This window comes from Myotis lucifugus, unplaced genomic scaffold, assembly GCF_000147115.1.
Source record: "Myotis lucifugus unplaced genomic scaffold, Myoluc2.0 scaffold_65, whole genome shotgun sequence".
Lineage (NCBI taxonomy): Eukaryota > Metazoa > Chordata > Mammalia > Chiroptera > Vespertilionidae > Myotis > Myotis lucifugus.
The window spans coordinates 1,887,559-1,903,237 of record NW_005871113.1 but is presented as its reverse complement, the minus strand read 5'-3'; the positions used below and the strand labels follow the sequence as shown (position 1 = coordinate 1,903,237).

The following is a 15,679-nucleotide window of genomic DNA, read 5'->3' as shown; positions in this document are numbered from 1 at the left end:
ACACACCTTCGCACCCTCAGGCTGAATCACCGGTCCGCGTGGCAGGCAACTTACCTGCCAGTCAGTCCCAGGAGCTCGGGGCTCAGGTACCAGCCTCCAGGGACCCGATTCCCCTCGGGCCTTAGGCAGTAATTCATCAGAAGGCGACGGACGCCCCACCCCTTACTTCCCACTCCCACCCCGGGTCTCAGGCGTCGGGTGGCGCAGACTGATGACGCAACGGCCCCCTGCCTTCTCCGCAGTTCCTCTGCCAAAGCGCCTGCGGGCCACCCCGCCCCCTTCCGGGCACCAGTCACCGCGGCGCTTGCCATCCGGCCCTGCCGGGACCGATGCCCTCTAGCGGCTCGGTGTCTAGGAGCCGCCAAAGAGGACTAGCCATGGCCTCCCGAAGCTTTGATGGTAAGCTTGCCCTGCTTTTTAGGGAGGGGCGTGGGTTAATAAGCACCATGTGGCGCCACCTCGCGGACAGTGGCCACGCGGCCTGCTGAGGAGAGCCGGGGGGCCGGAAGAAAGGTGGAAGCTGACCCGACGTTGCGTAATTGGGCTCCGCGAGGCATTTGAGGGGGGGAAAAAATACATTTCCCAGAATCCTGCGGGGCGTAGTGCTGGTGAAAGAGGGAAGTCGGAGTGCAGTTCCGGGTCAGAGGCCGCCTCTGAACTCCTGTTCCCAGGATGCACCGTTGCCCGCTGTTGCGCGCGCATTCGGACGCGGGCGCCGTATCGCTGGTGGTGCCGCCGCTAACACAAGATTTCATTTCCCAGGGTCCCGCCGCGGGAACCTGCGGCGGGCCGGCGCGCGCGAGCCCCCGAGCGAGGCGGCAGAGGTGGCCGCGCAGGCTTCTGGGTCCTCCTGGTCTTCGCCTTTCTCCTCCGCGTCTGGTCCGTCGGCCGCTGCCGCGGCGGCCCCCGGCCTGGCCGACATGGCGGCGGTGTTGCAGCAGGTCCTGGAGCGCACGGAGCTGAACAAGCTGCCGAAGTCCGTGCAGAACAAACTCGAAAAGTTCCTGGCCGACCAGCAGTCCGAGATCGACGGCCTGAAGGGGCGGCACGAGAAATTTAAGGTGGAGAGCGGTAAGTGACGCCCTTTCCCGCGCTCAGGGGGGTGGGCCCGACTCCGGCGCGGTGGCCGGGCTTTCCCGCTTTCGAGCCCTGGTAGCCCCTATTCCTCGCTCTCGTGGGCCCCTACCGGGGCCCTGTCGCGCCGGCTCCTCTCTCAGTTGGATACGCAGGAGCCTTTTTGTTCGTTTCTTTTTGTAAATCTGAGTCCCCAGCCAGGCCCGTTTCCTTCGTAATGAGGCTAGTCCCACAGAACACGAACTTGCGACGATCTGGGGTCTGTTTACCCCGCACTGAAGAGCCTGCAGCCTCAGTCTAAGCCTAGAGCACCCCGCGCGTCAGTTGCGCGGAAAACCGTGGTGGTGGCCGCCGTGTTGCCGGCTCACCTGCGTTCGCTTGGTCTAATCATCAGGCTCCAATCATTAGACTGTAATCATCAGGCTCGAAGGGGCAGTCTCTGCGCTGGTTGTGAGTGTGGGCGGCGCTGGTCCGTGGGAACTGGATGCGCACAAAGATGCGCGGGTGCGGGGCGTGGCGTGGCGCTGGCGGCCAAGGGAACCGGCGGCAAATGCGTTTACTGTGTCGGACTTAACCTCCGACAGCTGGAGTTTAATGGAAAATACGTGGCGACCTGTTTATTACTACTGCCTGGAGCAGACCTTCAGGTGAGAGCGAAGTTGCCGACCTTAGTGGCTCGAACCATTAGTAACACACACACTGCCCGCTCCACGCTGTGGTTCACCCGTTGTTTGGGGGCGCTCGTTTACTGGGTTTTGCTACGTTGGCTGAAAGTTCTGAATAAATGCTTACTTCAAAGTGTGTAGCAGAATTGAGGTGTTGAAAATTAATCTCCCGAGTCCCAGAGGTGAAGGTAGTCCACGGCCTCTTCTATTCATGAATTGACACAGAAATACTGAGTGTCTCTGATGGGCCCGATAGCAGTGCTGAACAGAACTGACTCTGAGCCCTTCGCGTGATAAGTTAACGCGTTTGTTTTCACTTAAATGTAGTAATTTTATACTTTGGGGCATATTTTGACTGTTTTAACACAAGCCTTTTTTAAAGCAGAACCTTTTTTGTAAATAATTTTTTTCTCCCTTTAATAAAGCTTATTTGGCTGCTTTATGCTAAGGTATCGACTGGCTCATGTGTGGGGGAAATACTGAGATGTGAAAGATATGTTTCCTGCCTTGAAGTGGGATAGATAGTCCAGTAATTTGTAAAATCCCCCTCAGGTCTTTTCTTTTGAAGTCATTTTCAGTGCTGCATGTATTTACCTTTACTCAAGTTTTCTTACTTGGAATGCAGTTCCAATACTATGTCTTAAATTTTAAAATGAAGCTTATTAAAAATAGTGGCAGTATCGAAATTGTGGGTACATGTGTGTTTTATTACTATTTTTTTCCTCTGCTCTTCTGTAGAACAACAGTACTTTGAGGTAGAGAAGAGGCTGTCCCACAGTCAGGAGAGACTTGTGAATGAGACCCGAGAGTGCCAAAGCTTGCGGCTTGAGCTGGAGAAGCTCAGTAAGTATTACATCTTTTTTTTAAAAATATATTTTTATTGATTTCAGAGAATAAGGGAGAGGGAGACATAGAAACATCAACGATGAGAGGGAATCGTTGACTGGCTGCCTTCACGCCCCCTACTAGGAATCGAACCCACAACCTGGATATGTGCCCTTGACTGTAATTGAACTGGGAACCCTGCAGTCTGCAGGCCGATGCTACCAGCCAGGGCTTAATTACATCTTTATCATATTCGTAGAGTATTGAGATCTTCTGACACTTTTGTATACTTTGGAAACATCTACTTACTGTATATGAAAATACTGTTTTCATTTATGGTAATATTTTTATTTTTCATTCAGTGGTAAAGACTATAAAAGAAAATAGGGTTTTCAGCGGTTCTCAACCTGTGGGTCGCCACCCCTGAAAATACATCCTGCATATCAGATATTTACATTACGATTCATAACAGTAGCAAAATTACAGTTATGAAGTAGCAACGAAAATAATTTTATGGTTGGGGGTCACCACAACATGAGGAACTGTATTAAAGGGTCGCGGCATTAGGAAGGTGGAGAACCACTGGTTAGTGGTCAGGGGGCCTTGGTTCTGAGTGCTATTAAAATGCTCTTTTGCCATATGTAACTCATAACAGTGCCTGACTATTGTTTATAAAATGGCTAGAACCACATGCTGATCTACTTACTATACAGACCAAATGTGATATTTTAGAAAGCGTTTTGAAAAAATAAAAGCAATTATGCAACTGAAAAGGTAAAGAGAGTGCTTAATTATTTTTATGTTGTTGAAAACTAAAACCTATCCCATTTGTTTTAATTTTCTGTTATAATTTTTATAAATATTAATCTCAAGATATTTCCTACTTAATCCTAGTTCAGGTGAAAGAAGAGTAGCTAATTTCCTTCTTAGTTTTCTTACATCATTAACTACTAGAAAGTACACAAGATCTAAAGGTCTTGACATTTATTGGGAAGATGATGTGTATTTGCTTTTTCTACAGTAGAAGAAAGCAAACGTCAGAAAAGACCTGGTAGAGTAGGGGCATAATATTTGTTACTAGATACAAATGGGTTTCAATTTGATTAGGAACTCAGGAAGCAAATGATAAGGAGAATGGTTAAAACATCAATCTTCTTTCTTAACCAGGTTCATGCCCTTTGGCTATTTGGGTCATGCTTTTTTTCAGCTAGTTTTGGCACAACTCATTTTTAAAACATGACATACATATGATGGTATGATATGGATACATTTGTAATGAGGGCACAAGTACATATTGAGTAACTAGATCCAGTTTATTGTCTATACATTGTTTTGCCTTGGCATAATAAAAAGGTCTGTACAATAGTGATGATAAAGAATTTCAGGAAAATGACTGGTTATAGCTGCTTGTGTTAGATCTGGAAGAGGGAGAGGGAGGGGAAGATGGGGATAAAGATAAAAAACAGACCTTTGAGGTGTATAATTACATTTATATTTTTTTAGTTTATCATACTGGATGTATAAGTTTGGAAAGCAGTAAGTAACTTTAAAGCAAAATAGAAAATTTAGACTAATTTCGTAGGGTTTTTTCTTGTAATAAGCCAATTGTTTAAATAGAACTTAACACTGGAAATAATAATAAAGTATTAGCTCATTAAATTGGTAGCACATAATATAGATGAGTTTTAATTGAAGAAAATTTTAGAAAGTTAATTCTTTCCTAATTACCTTCATGTGTTTAGCAGAGAAACTGTATTAAGGAGAGATAGCCCATTCATTATAAGTGGAAGTTGTGGGATTGGTAATTGAGTATCAAGCATAATTTCCTTTCTTCCATGTTAAAGGCTCTCTTTACAGTGATTAATAAGCTGAATTATAATCACAGTGTCTATTGTGATTTATTCTGTATACAGTTTATGGAAGTTAAATGTTACTAACTTCTTTGGTATGTTTTAGCTCAGTTTCCTTATTTGTAAATTTAATTCACTTTTTTTATGTTTGACTTGCAAGATGTCATTGAAAAATAAGGAAGTTGGTAATTACATATGCTTTTACCTATAAAGGTTGGCTGGAATGATCACATGGAATTTTGGAGACAGGATAGCCTATTTTAAAATTTGGTCTCGAAATACAGTAAATTTGGGATGCATTTATGATTTAAAATGTGATAAATAACTCAGTCTTTCTGAGACTCAATTTCTTAATTTTATTTTTTTTTTTATTTTTTATTTTTTTAAATGTATTTTATTGATTTTTTACAGAGAGGAAGGGAGAGGGATAGAGAGCCGGAAACATCAATGAGAGAGAAACATCGATCAGCTGCCTCCTGCACGACCCCCACTGGGGATGTGCCCGCAACCAAGGTACATGCCCTTGACCGGAATCGAACCCAGGACCCTTGAGTCCGCAGGCCGACGCTCTATCCACTGAGCCAAACCGGTTCTGGCCAATTTCTTAATTTTAAAGTGTATATGAGTGGCAGTTGGATAAAACCTGTTCATTGCAAGTTGTAAGCCTGTGTGTGATCATAAAATTCCTTTTATCCAGACAATCAACTGAAGGCACTAACTGAGAAAAACAAAGAACTTGAATTTGCTCAGGATCGCAACATTTCTATTCAGGTAAATGTTATTCCTATGAATAAAACTAATTATAAACATGATACTTGAGGAAGTTTTCTATTCTGATCTATTAGTTATTTAGTCACTGGGAAGATGAAACAGATGTTCTATTAGAAGCTACTAGCAAAAGCATATACATAAATTTCTTAATTGGATCTTTATATGTTTTATTGCTAGATTGAACATTTTACTCATTAGAATATATTAGTACAGTGGGGCCTTGACTTACGAGTTTAATTCGTTCCATGACGGAGCTCGTAACTCAAATTACTCGTATGTCAAATCAAAAAGTGAACGAGTGAGACACGTGATGCTGGGCTGATGTTGTGGTGTTCACTGTGACGTTCGCTGCACCAACTAGCGGTGGGGTATCTGAAGCTGGCTCGTAACCCAAATTTTAGCTCGCAACTCAAAGCAAAAAATCAGCCGAGAGACTGCTCGTATCTCGAAAAACTCGTTAGTCGGGACACTCGTAAGTCAAGGCCCCACTGTACTTGACATAAAAAAATGCTTGTGATTTTTAAAATTATCATTGTATGTAAAGTGCCAGAGAATTAGATGTAGGAGAGATAGATGTTCATAGGTCCATCTGTCCATCTAGTCACTCACCCACTTATCTACCTGCCTTCCATCTTTCCTTTCTCTTAGAAATTATCTATATAATGCTTACAATTGTGCAGGCATTATTTCAATTATTGAGGATATGGGTGAATCCACATCAGAAATCATTTACTTAGGATAGTGATGTGAAAAACACTGAATGTGATTACAAGGATTGTTGACCAATTAATAAAATGAGCATACCCAGATAAAACTTTACACTCTTTTCATTGCTTTTTTAAAATTTGCATTTGATTTGAGTTTGAAAGGTACAAAAAAATTCAAAAGGGAAAATGGGCAAAGGAATTTTAAAACAAAACAGAGGTAGCTGCATAAATGGTTAATGACAATGTGAGATGTTGCTCTACTTCACTTATCAGAAAAATGCAGATAAAACAGTAACGTAATTATCTTTCACCTTCCATGTTAACAGTAATTTCTTTATTTTTTGTTTTAAGAGCAATCTGTACTTTGACATGGGTGGCTGGAGAATTGCTACTTATGACTCAAAAGCATATAAATTGCTGTTGTCTTGCTACAAAAGCAGTTTGACTATGACTAAATAATTAAGATTTTTAAATAACTCCATTTCTAGGGATCTCTTATTGAGAAACTAGAGGCCTGGTGCATGAAAATCATGCACTGGAGGGAGACATGGGGCGGTCCTTAAGCCCAGCCTGCGCCCTCTCGCAGTCCGGGACCCCTCAGGGGATGTCCGCCTGCCAGCTTAGGCCAGTTCCCTCACCTCTACCCCGGGTTCGGGTCTAAGCTGGCAGTCAGACATCCCTCTCGCAGTCGGGGACTCTTGCAGTCCGGGACCCCTTGCTCCTTACTGCCCACCTGCAGCAGAGGCAGGAGAGTCTCCTACCACTGCCACTGTGCTCCCCAGAGCACCACTCAACCAGAAGCCAGGCTCGCTGCTCCTTTGCGCTGCCTTGGGAGCGGGAGAGGGATAGCCACGAGCCCAGCTTCTGTCTGAGCGGTGCTCCCCCTGTGGGAGCGTACTGACCACCGGGGGCAGCTCCTGCTTTGAGCGTCTGCCCCCTGGTGGTCAGTGCGCGTCATAGTGACCAGTCGCTTCACCATTCGGTCAATTTGCATATTAGGGTTTTATATAGGATATTGCAACTGAAGTGTAAATGTAGTGACAGCAAAAAATTAGTAAATTAAATGCCCTACGAAAGTGTATTTAAGTAGGACACTTTCAAGTGATAGTGACATGAGTTTTTCATGAGCCAAGGAAAAATAATTTTTAAAAATCCAAAGCATGAACAGAAATGTTGAGAGTATAGGTAATTTTTAAACTTTTTGCTATATGAGTTAGAAAGAAAACAAACCATTTTTAAAGCACAGCTGACATGAATTAAAGTGACAATTTCATATTCAGATTCCTGTATTGATGATCAGCTTGATTTAATTATGTATGTATTATGCTTACTCCTCTGTATGACAGAGCCAGTTTACAAGGACAAAGGAAGAATTAGAAGCTGAGAAAAGAGACTTAATTAGAACCAATGAGAGACTATCTCAAGAACTTGAATATTTAACAGGTATGAAGAAGTGCTTTAGCCTCTAACTCCACTCTTCCTTTCTCATTCTAACAGTGCTAGGAATTAATGTCCTGTTCATGTCTGTTGTTGGTGTTTATTTATCATAGCTCAGAATAGAGTTCTGGGTAATAGCCTATTGTTTCTCCCACTTATTTTAGATCATTACCAAGGATTTAAAGAAGTGTCCAGACAAGTACGCAAACAAAAAACATCTCAAGTAGTAATTTAGACCAAGATCTAAATACAAAGATACTCAATAGAATGTTATTTGTAATATCAAGTTGGAAGTAGTTTAAATATTTATAGAGGCTGAAATCATTTATTTTATATATACACCTTTGCTAGTATAAGCTATCCACGAGCATTCAATATAAGAAGCTAAATGGGGAGCCCATATTTAGAAATACACACTGAAGTGTAGTTAGGAGGCAGGAATATAAGATATATAAACATGGCTATAATATATAGTACAGTTAACATATTTAGGTAAATATGACATGCAGTTTACTGGTATCAAGTTCCCTTTGTTTACTTTTTGTAAGTGTTTTTGAAAAGTTTTAGTTCTATTAAAGGAAGAATTTTCAAATATTTATGTTGCTATGTAATATTTAATTAGACATTTCCAGTCGCAGAAAAAAGTTACTTCAAATTATTTGTTGATGTTGATCAGTTGGTGAGTAAGTAAAATTAAAAGAATTTTTCTTTGTAAAAACCTTTGTAAGGAAAATAAGTCTATGTTTTCTGGTTTTGTATAGGAGGTCTTTATATGTATCTTTCTTTTTAACTTAGCAAGTAGCTGTTTATGAAATATTAATAGAACTTTGGTTATATGTCAGAAAAATCAATGTTAATTTTGTATATTTAGCTTAAGGTATTGCATTTAAATAAAATAACCAGTATAATTTAAATATGTGGTTCGGTGCAGGAATTTGGTTCTTTATCATATACTTGCTAAAATTAAATTTGTATTAAGTAGCTCAGAAGTAAATTAAAATAGAACAATTGAGAGCTACTTACTTAGTATTAAATGTTTATATTCCAAATATGCATTTTTTAAAATATATTTTTATTGATTTCAGAAAGGAAGGGAGAGGGGGAGAGAAACATTAGTGGTGAGAGAGAATCATTGATTGGCTGCCTCCTGCACGCCCCCTACTGGGGATCGAGCCTCAACAAGGCATGTGCCATAGACCGAAATCGCACATGGGGACCCTTCAGTCCTCAGGCCAAGGCTCCATCCACTGACCCAAACCAGCTAAGGCCCAGACAGGCATTTTTGATGTTCGGTTCCTCTAAGCAATAATGAGTTATTTTCAAATTCTCTTCTGACCTTTCTAGAGGATGTTAAACGTCTAAATGAAAAACTTAAAGAAAGCAATGCAACAAAGGGTGAACTTCAGTTAAAATTGGATGAACTTCAAGCTTCTGATGTTTCTGTTAAGGCAAGTAACAAATAATTCCTAATGCACAAAATATAATTTTTGCTTAAAACTCACCTAAATTAAATTTAGGCAACATATCTATAAAGTAATTAAAGCTGTGTTTTGTTTTTTAATGTCAGGGAATTAAGCATTAAGATAGCTTTAATTGAACTGTTTTGGTTATGTGATATTTTAATTTCTTATTCTTTTCTGATTATGTTTTCTGTTAAGAATCCTTGCAGATACTTATTTCTGTTATAAGGTATTCTGCTTGTGTTCCTTGGCTGCAGACAAAATCATAAATAACCACATATTATGTTTTACTATAATTTTTTTTTTAATTTCTTTAGCATCGAGAAAAACGCTTGGAGCAAGAAAAGGAATTGTTGCATAATCAGAATACATGGCTGAATACCCAGTTGAAAACCAAAACCGATGAACTTCTGGCTCTCGGCAGAGAAAGAGGAAATGAGATTCTAGAGCTTAAATGTAATCTTGAAAACAAAAAAGAGGAGGTATGTTAGTAAAATTGTATCTTTGTGTTGGTTACAACTTACATTTGTGTGACCATTTATTAGACATTTACTCAGTGGTATACACTTGTAAATGTAGGATTAAGGGTCACATGTGAAGAACATAACTCAAACATTTTGCCTGGGAAATAACCAGTTGCTTTGAAATAGAATTTATAACATTCTTTGATGACTTTTGTTATTACTACTGTCTTATGATACATCTTTCCTACAACATGTTTAAAAAGTGGTAGTAAGTTTTTGTGAGCTAAATCCAAACATATTCCATAAACTGTTACTCTTTTATTTTCTCAAATATCCATATTTTATATAAAATGTTTTTAGGCTATTGGAGATTGTTTTGCGTTTGGCAGCTAAATTTATATCATTTCAAATTAATTTCAGTTAATATAGCATTATCCCCCCAACCCAACTCTGCTTTTTGTTTCTAGGTTACTAGAATGGAAGAACAGATGAACAGCTTGAAAACGTCAAATGAGAATCTTCAAAAGCATGTAGAAGACCTGTTGACCAAACTGAAAGAGGTATAGTGACCACTGTAAAATCTCTCTTTTACAGAAATAATAAAGCACTTAAGAAACTGTTTATTTTATAAAATTATTTAATGTTTTGAACTGTTCCTGGCACCACAAAATGGTTGGGACACTTACCTAATCTGGTATAGCAATAGTATGCTAATCCAAAGTAATGTCTAAAAATGAGTATCATTGATTTTAATATTTGAGTATTCCCCTTTTATTATCAATATTTTATCCTTAAAGTAATTCATCTTTATCATGAAAACTGATTTTCATTTTATCTCATTACCATACAAAACTTTTTTTTATCTTGGTGTTTGATAAGCCTTCTAAATTCAGTTCAAAGGTGTCTGCTATAATTGATTTTTTTTTTTTTTTAAGGCTAAGGAACAGCAGGCCAGTATGGAAGAGAAATTCCACAATGAATTAAATGCTCACATAAAACTCTCTAACCTGTACAAGGTAGGTACCCTGCCACACATTTTAGTGTCCTAATGTTATATTATTGGATGTTTTGGTAACTTTTTAAGATTATATTTTAGAGTGCTGCTGATGACTCAGAGGCAAAGAGCAATGAGCTTACCCGAGCAGTGGATGAACTACACAAACTTTTGAAAGAAGCTGGAGAAGGTAACTTTTCAATTATGCAAAGATTATTTTATTTTTACATAAAAGGTACTTTTTTCTTAGCTTTGTGTAGATTGTTGGATTTAGAAGTTAGATTAACTTTATTATGGACAGAAACTCTGGTATAGAAGAAAGATCCTGGATTAAGATATTTTAAATTATTTTTTAGCAAATACTGTATTTGAAAATATAGTTATAGTTTTTCTATTTTGTTCAGCTAATAATTTTATGTATAATCTGATTTCTAACAGAAAAAATTTTCCCCATAAATATTTACTTTGATAAGTACATAAGTTTATAGTTTGGGTACTCTCTTAATCCATAAATAAGCCTCACGTTTAAATTATAAATAGTGTATTTTAAAGTCTCTGATTTTTTTATATTTTTTTTTGAAATATAAGTTATTTTTTTTATAATCTTTTTCAGTTATTTCCTATCTTCTAAATTAGAGATCAAATTAAAACCAAAGAGATACTTAGAGGCACTTTTTTACAATATGAGTTCCTTTATTTTCCCTGTGAATAGGAGACATCAAAAGAGGAAATAGATTTGCCAGGCCAGGACACTTTAGGATTTATAAATAGAGCAAGAGCATTAGTGGGTACTATCAACTGCAGCCTGTCTAGAATATAATATTGTTGGATGGAAGGGAAAATGACTTCTGTTACATTTTATAAGCTCCAACTTTTAATTATATGTTTGAATATTGTCTTTAAACATGTTTTTAGCAAATAAAGCAATACAGGATCATCTTCTAGAGGTAGAGGAATCTAAAGATCAAATGGAAAAAGAAATGCTTGAGAAAATAGGGAAATTGGAAAAAGAATTAGAGAATGCAAATGACCTGCTTTCTGCCACAAAACGTAAAGGTATGGATTAAAATGCTTATTAATGGCTTGAAATACTAGAACTTCCCTACATGGGTCTCATTTAATTTTACTAATAGAATTTCTCTGTAATGTTATGATGTAAGAAACTCCATCAAGCTATAGTATTAGAATGTACTTTTAGTTTAAAATTAGTACTTTATATGTACCCTGTATTATCAGAAGTAACATTTGGTCACATGATTGTGTTGATTTTCAGAATAGTTTTAACTATAATTACTGCATGATTTTTTTTATTTGAATCATGTTATATTGCTCTTTAATGTCATAATTTTAACTGTTTGTAGGAATTTATATGTAACTAGAGGCCTGGTGCATGAATTTGGGCACAGGTGGGTTCCTAGGGGTAGTGGGGACCCAGATGCGATTGGTCCTCCGGACAGGCAGTGAGATGCCCTTGCTGGGGATCCGGATCTGTCCCGCTGACGTTCGCACCGGTTGTCAGCAGCCACCTGGCGGCTGCTTTTATATCCTTTCTTTGTAGAGTGTCTAGGGAGGGGAAGCGGCTGCGGTGCCCGAGGCCAACTTCCAGGAGGCCAGGTGGCGCTGTCGGGATCATGCCGATGGCGCTGGTCCGTAGGTGCCTGGCCCATTCTCCTGAGATTGGACATGCAGGACTACTGAGGGAGTGGCTGCCGTAGGGGCAGTGGGCTACCAGGATGGGTCTGTCAGCTGAGCGGCACTCCTGCTGTGGGAGTGCACTGACCACCTCGGGGCAGCTCCTGCATTGAGCGTCTGCCTCCTGATGGTCAGTGCGCCTCCTAGCAACAGGTTGTTCGGTGCTTAGGCTTTTATATGTATAGATAAAAGTGACACACAGTAGGTGTCATTTTTTACTTAAAAATTTTATTAGTACCTTTAGTTTCAAAGTTTACAAAAATACACTAGATTTCTATGTGTTGGCACAGGAGCCATATTATCTGAAGAAGAGCTTGCAGCCATGTCTCCTACTGCAGCAGCCGTAGCTAAGATCGTGAAACCTGGTATGAAATTAACTGAGGTAAGAGAGGTATTAAATATTGTTATTTTCCTTAAGCAAAAGTCATCATATTTCTCTGAAACATAGTCTTCAGAAAAATTAATCTTAAAATCATCTGATGATTAATGCATTTTTCTGAGAAAGGTTTTCTTGGTTGTTAGTTCTGTGTAATATATAGTAAATATTCCCTCTGTGTGAGTGCTACTGAATCTTAAGATAGCCAGACTGTGTACTCCTGTTATGCTTGCATTTGAAATGAACCCTCTTCTACTTTCAGCTGTATAATGCTTATGTAGAAACTCAGGATCAGTTGCTGTTGGAGAAACTAGAGAACAAAAGAATTAATAAGTACTTAGATGAAATAGTGAAAGAAGTTGAAGCCAAAGCACCAATTTTGAAACGTCAGCGTGAGGAGTATGAACGTGCACAGAAAGCTGTGGCAAGTTTATCCGTTAAGCTTGAACAAGCTATGAAGGTTGGTTCCATTCCCAAATTTTAGCTATAGGAAAAATACATTTGAGAAACAGTAATTATACGTATTAAAGCTTGTCATTACATTATGAAACACTTGTAATCACAAAATGTTCTTATCTTTACTTAGCTAAAATTGTGCGTGCCTTTTAAATTTTTAAAGACATTTGGGATTATTTCTGTAGGGTTCTATAGTAGATGATAAATAGCCATTTCAAGTCTATCTTTATAATAGAATGTTCCTAAATTTAGCATAGTCGTTTTCTAACTGTATAATGTTGCAGAAGTGAGGAGAACTAGGTTTGCTAAAGTAATTGAAGTGTTAGAAATGTATTATTAGCCTCAGAAACTAATGGGATCCTTTCTATCCTCATGTAATGTGGCGGGAAAAAAGCAGTTGTGATAATTCTGTCTAGAAATGACATTGTTTCACCATCTTCAAGATTTATTAAATTTTTTGAGGAAATTCAGTTAAATCAATTTGTATCTGCTGTTCTAAACTGATACATTTCATTTCCTTTTTTTGAGAATAGTATAAGTTGTATCTTTAATTCAAACTTAAACTTTGGTTGCTATTGCTAATACAATTTCAACATTAGTTTAAATTGGTGTATGTTATATCTAATTATCTCTCTCCTCAATCAAATGACATATACCAGTCTTACTTTGACAGGATATTGGGTTTTTGACACCCCCTTTCCTCATCTGGTTTGAGAAGTGGTCCCTTGCATCTCATTACATCTTGAGTTTCTCACTGTTGAGAAATGAGCATTTTGTCTAGAGTTTTTTGTCTGAAGGGAATAGTGAGGTAGAGGGGCTTAAGAATCAGGAACTAGCAGCTGTCCGTTATGGAGAAACCTCTTTGTTTCTCCACTAATGTACAGGTACAGTGATGAAAAATACTGATTTTTTCATAACTGCCAAGGAATTTAAAGATAATTAGTATAGCTTTTTTTAATAGCTAAATCTTCTGTCCTTAACATACATCATGTGTCCTTCAGTCAAGATTCTGTGATAGTTATTTGTAGGATTTTTAGGGTTTTATAACCAAACTAGAGGCCCGATGCATGAAATTCATGCAAGAGTAGGCCTTTGCTGCTGCGGCTGCCTGGATCCCTCCCTCCCAGCCGGGGCAGCTGCCTTGATCCTGTGGCTGCAGCCCTGGCTTCGTCCCGGAAGGATGTCCAGTCTAATTAGCATATTATGCTTTTACTATTATCGATAACTTCCTTAACATCTCAGTCCCATTTTGAATTCAGTAAATTTGTATTATTGTCATAGTTCATGAAATTTGCCTGCTTCATTTGCCACATACTTGTGTCTTTTGAAATTGGCTTATGCAGGCCTGTAGGGCACTGTGCTCAGAAATACTTGAAACCCCAGGATAAATATGAGCCATCTTTCGCTTCAATTTTTAAAATTTTTATGTGAAATGTGAAAATAACATATTAGGAAGCAAACTTTGTATGAATTTGAGGTAACCCAACATTTAAAAGATACTTTGTTTATATCAGGCTCCTAAACAACTGTGCCTCAAATTCCCTAATGAGACTATGGTGCCAAACTTTGCAAAGCACTGCATATACTATCGCTTTGTTTTATTTTGTTTTACAGGCTTGTGACTTTGAAACCGATTCTTTAGAATTCATTCTTAATGCATTTTTAAATAAAATCAAGTCTTTTATGCATCTTACCCAACATGTTTTACTTAATTGATATTTTCAGATAACCAGTGCAATAATGATTATTGTAATGTAGTTCTTTGTTTTTGTATTAGTAACGAAACTTTTGAGATTATTTACGTGGCATCATTTGAATTTGATGTGGATATAAAATTGTAACTGACAGTTAATTTGGGGGGAGTGGCACATTGCCCATACTTTTCATATAGTGATGAGCTATCTTTGAGATATTAAATACATATGTTCATATTTATAAAGGAATATCTCTTTTGGGGCTACTATACTATTGAATATATTATAGAATATTTTTAGTTTATAATTTGATTGCTGTAGTATTTGAGCACTATATATTTTTGTTATTTGCATAGCTGCTTCATTTGTATAGCTCTTAGAAGGAAATACAGAATTTTCATTTGAATTTACATTTTGAAGGAGATTCAGCGATTGCAGGAGGACACTGACAAAGCCAACAAACATTCATCTGTGCTTGAAAGAGACAACCAGAGAATGGAAATACAAGTAAAAGATCTTTCACAACAGGTTAGAAATTTTTGTTTCTTTTTCTATTTTCCCCCCTAAACTGACAGTCTGATAATGCCTGAATCTGTTTGCAGTTACCTAAGAGAGAACTACCACATTTGAAATTCTCATCAATTAGGAATACTACTCTAGCAGAATTGCAGCCTAGTCATTATTCTTTCACAGCCTCTCCCTTTTTTCCTTTTGTCTTTAAGTGTTTGATAAATTTTGAAATTATAGGTACCAGTTGTGATAAATGAAATAATTCAAAGATTTTTTAAAAATTATTTCCCCCTACTCCTGTCCCAGAATATAACCAAATTACAGACTTCTGTATATTTTTTCATGTCATTCTTTTTATATGTATAAACACACATGAGCATATGTAAACATACATTAGTTTTCTTTGTTTTTACTGATATAGTAGAACATTACTCTGCCACTTTTTTTTTTAACTGAACTTGTCAGGAAATGTACATCTATTTTTGTTCATGTATTTTACCCTAATTTTTGTTTGTAGGTCTACACACACAAACACAATACAAAAATTTTACATGAAAGGGATTAAAACCTATTTTTCATGCTCTTCTCCATTATATAAAACATGCATAAGAATGCAAGTGCAAACACATACTTGTACACAAAATAAGTATTTCTGTGTATCTTATTGGGTCATTGTTTTACAACAAATTGAGCCAGCCATGCTT

At 38.1% G+C, this 15,679-nt stretch overlaps 2 protein-coding genes and 1 non-coding gene across 7 annotated transcripts in view; 2 read left to right on the top strand and 1 right to left on the bottom strand.

Moving 5' to 3' along the window:
• ODR4 (odr-4 GPCR localization factor homolog) overlaps positions 1-664 on the bottom strand; it is a 28,284-nt gene extending 27,620 nt beyond the window's left edge. For all 5 annotated transcript variants that reach the window (XM_023754747.1, XM_014456821.2, XM_014456820.2 and 2 more), the window contains exon 1: positions 55-664. The gene's annotated coding sequence lies outside the window, so the exon portion shown is untranslated. The remainder of the gene's footprint in view (positions 1-54) is intronic.
• Positions 656-15,679, top strand: part of TPR (translocated promoter region, nuclear basket protein) — a 67,858-nt gene continuing 52,834 nt past the window's right edge. The window contains exons 1-13 of the mRNA XM_023754746.1: positions 656-1,071; positions 2,478-2,582; positions 5,112-5,185; positions 7,239-7,335; positions 8,674-8,777; positions 9,107-9,271; positions 9,721-9,813; positions 10,189-10,269; positions 10,350-10,437; positions 11,163-11,303; positions 12,230-12,321; positions 12,578-12,775; positions 14,886-14,993. Coding sequence (XP_023610514.1) covers positions 921-1,071; positions 2,478-2,582; positions 5,112-5,185; positions 7,239-7,335; positions 8,674-8,777; positions 9,107-9,271; positions 9,721-9,813; positions 10,189-10,269; positions 10,350-10,437; positions 11,163-11,303; positions 12,230-12,321; positions 12,578-12,775; positions 14,886-14,993 — 1,497 coding nt within the window. The 5' untranslated portion in view covers positions 656-920. The remainder of the gene's footprint in view (positions 1,072-2,477; positions 2,583-5,111; positions 5,186-7,238; positions 7,336-8,673; positions 8,778-9,106; positions 9,272-9,720; positions 9,814-10,188; positions 10,270-10,349; positions 10,438-11,162; positions 11,304-12,229; positions 12,322-12,577; positions 12,776-14,885; positions 14,994-15,679) is intronic.
• On the top strand, positions 13,021-13,151 carry LOC111826280. The gene has a single exon (XR_002829565.1). It is a non-coding gene; the product is annotated as a small nucleolar RNA SNORA66 (small nucleolar RNA).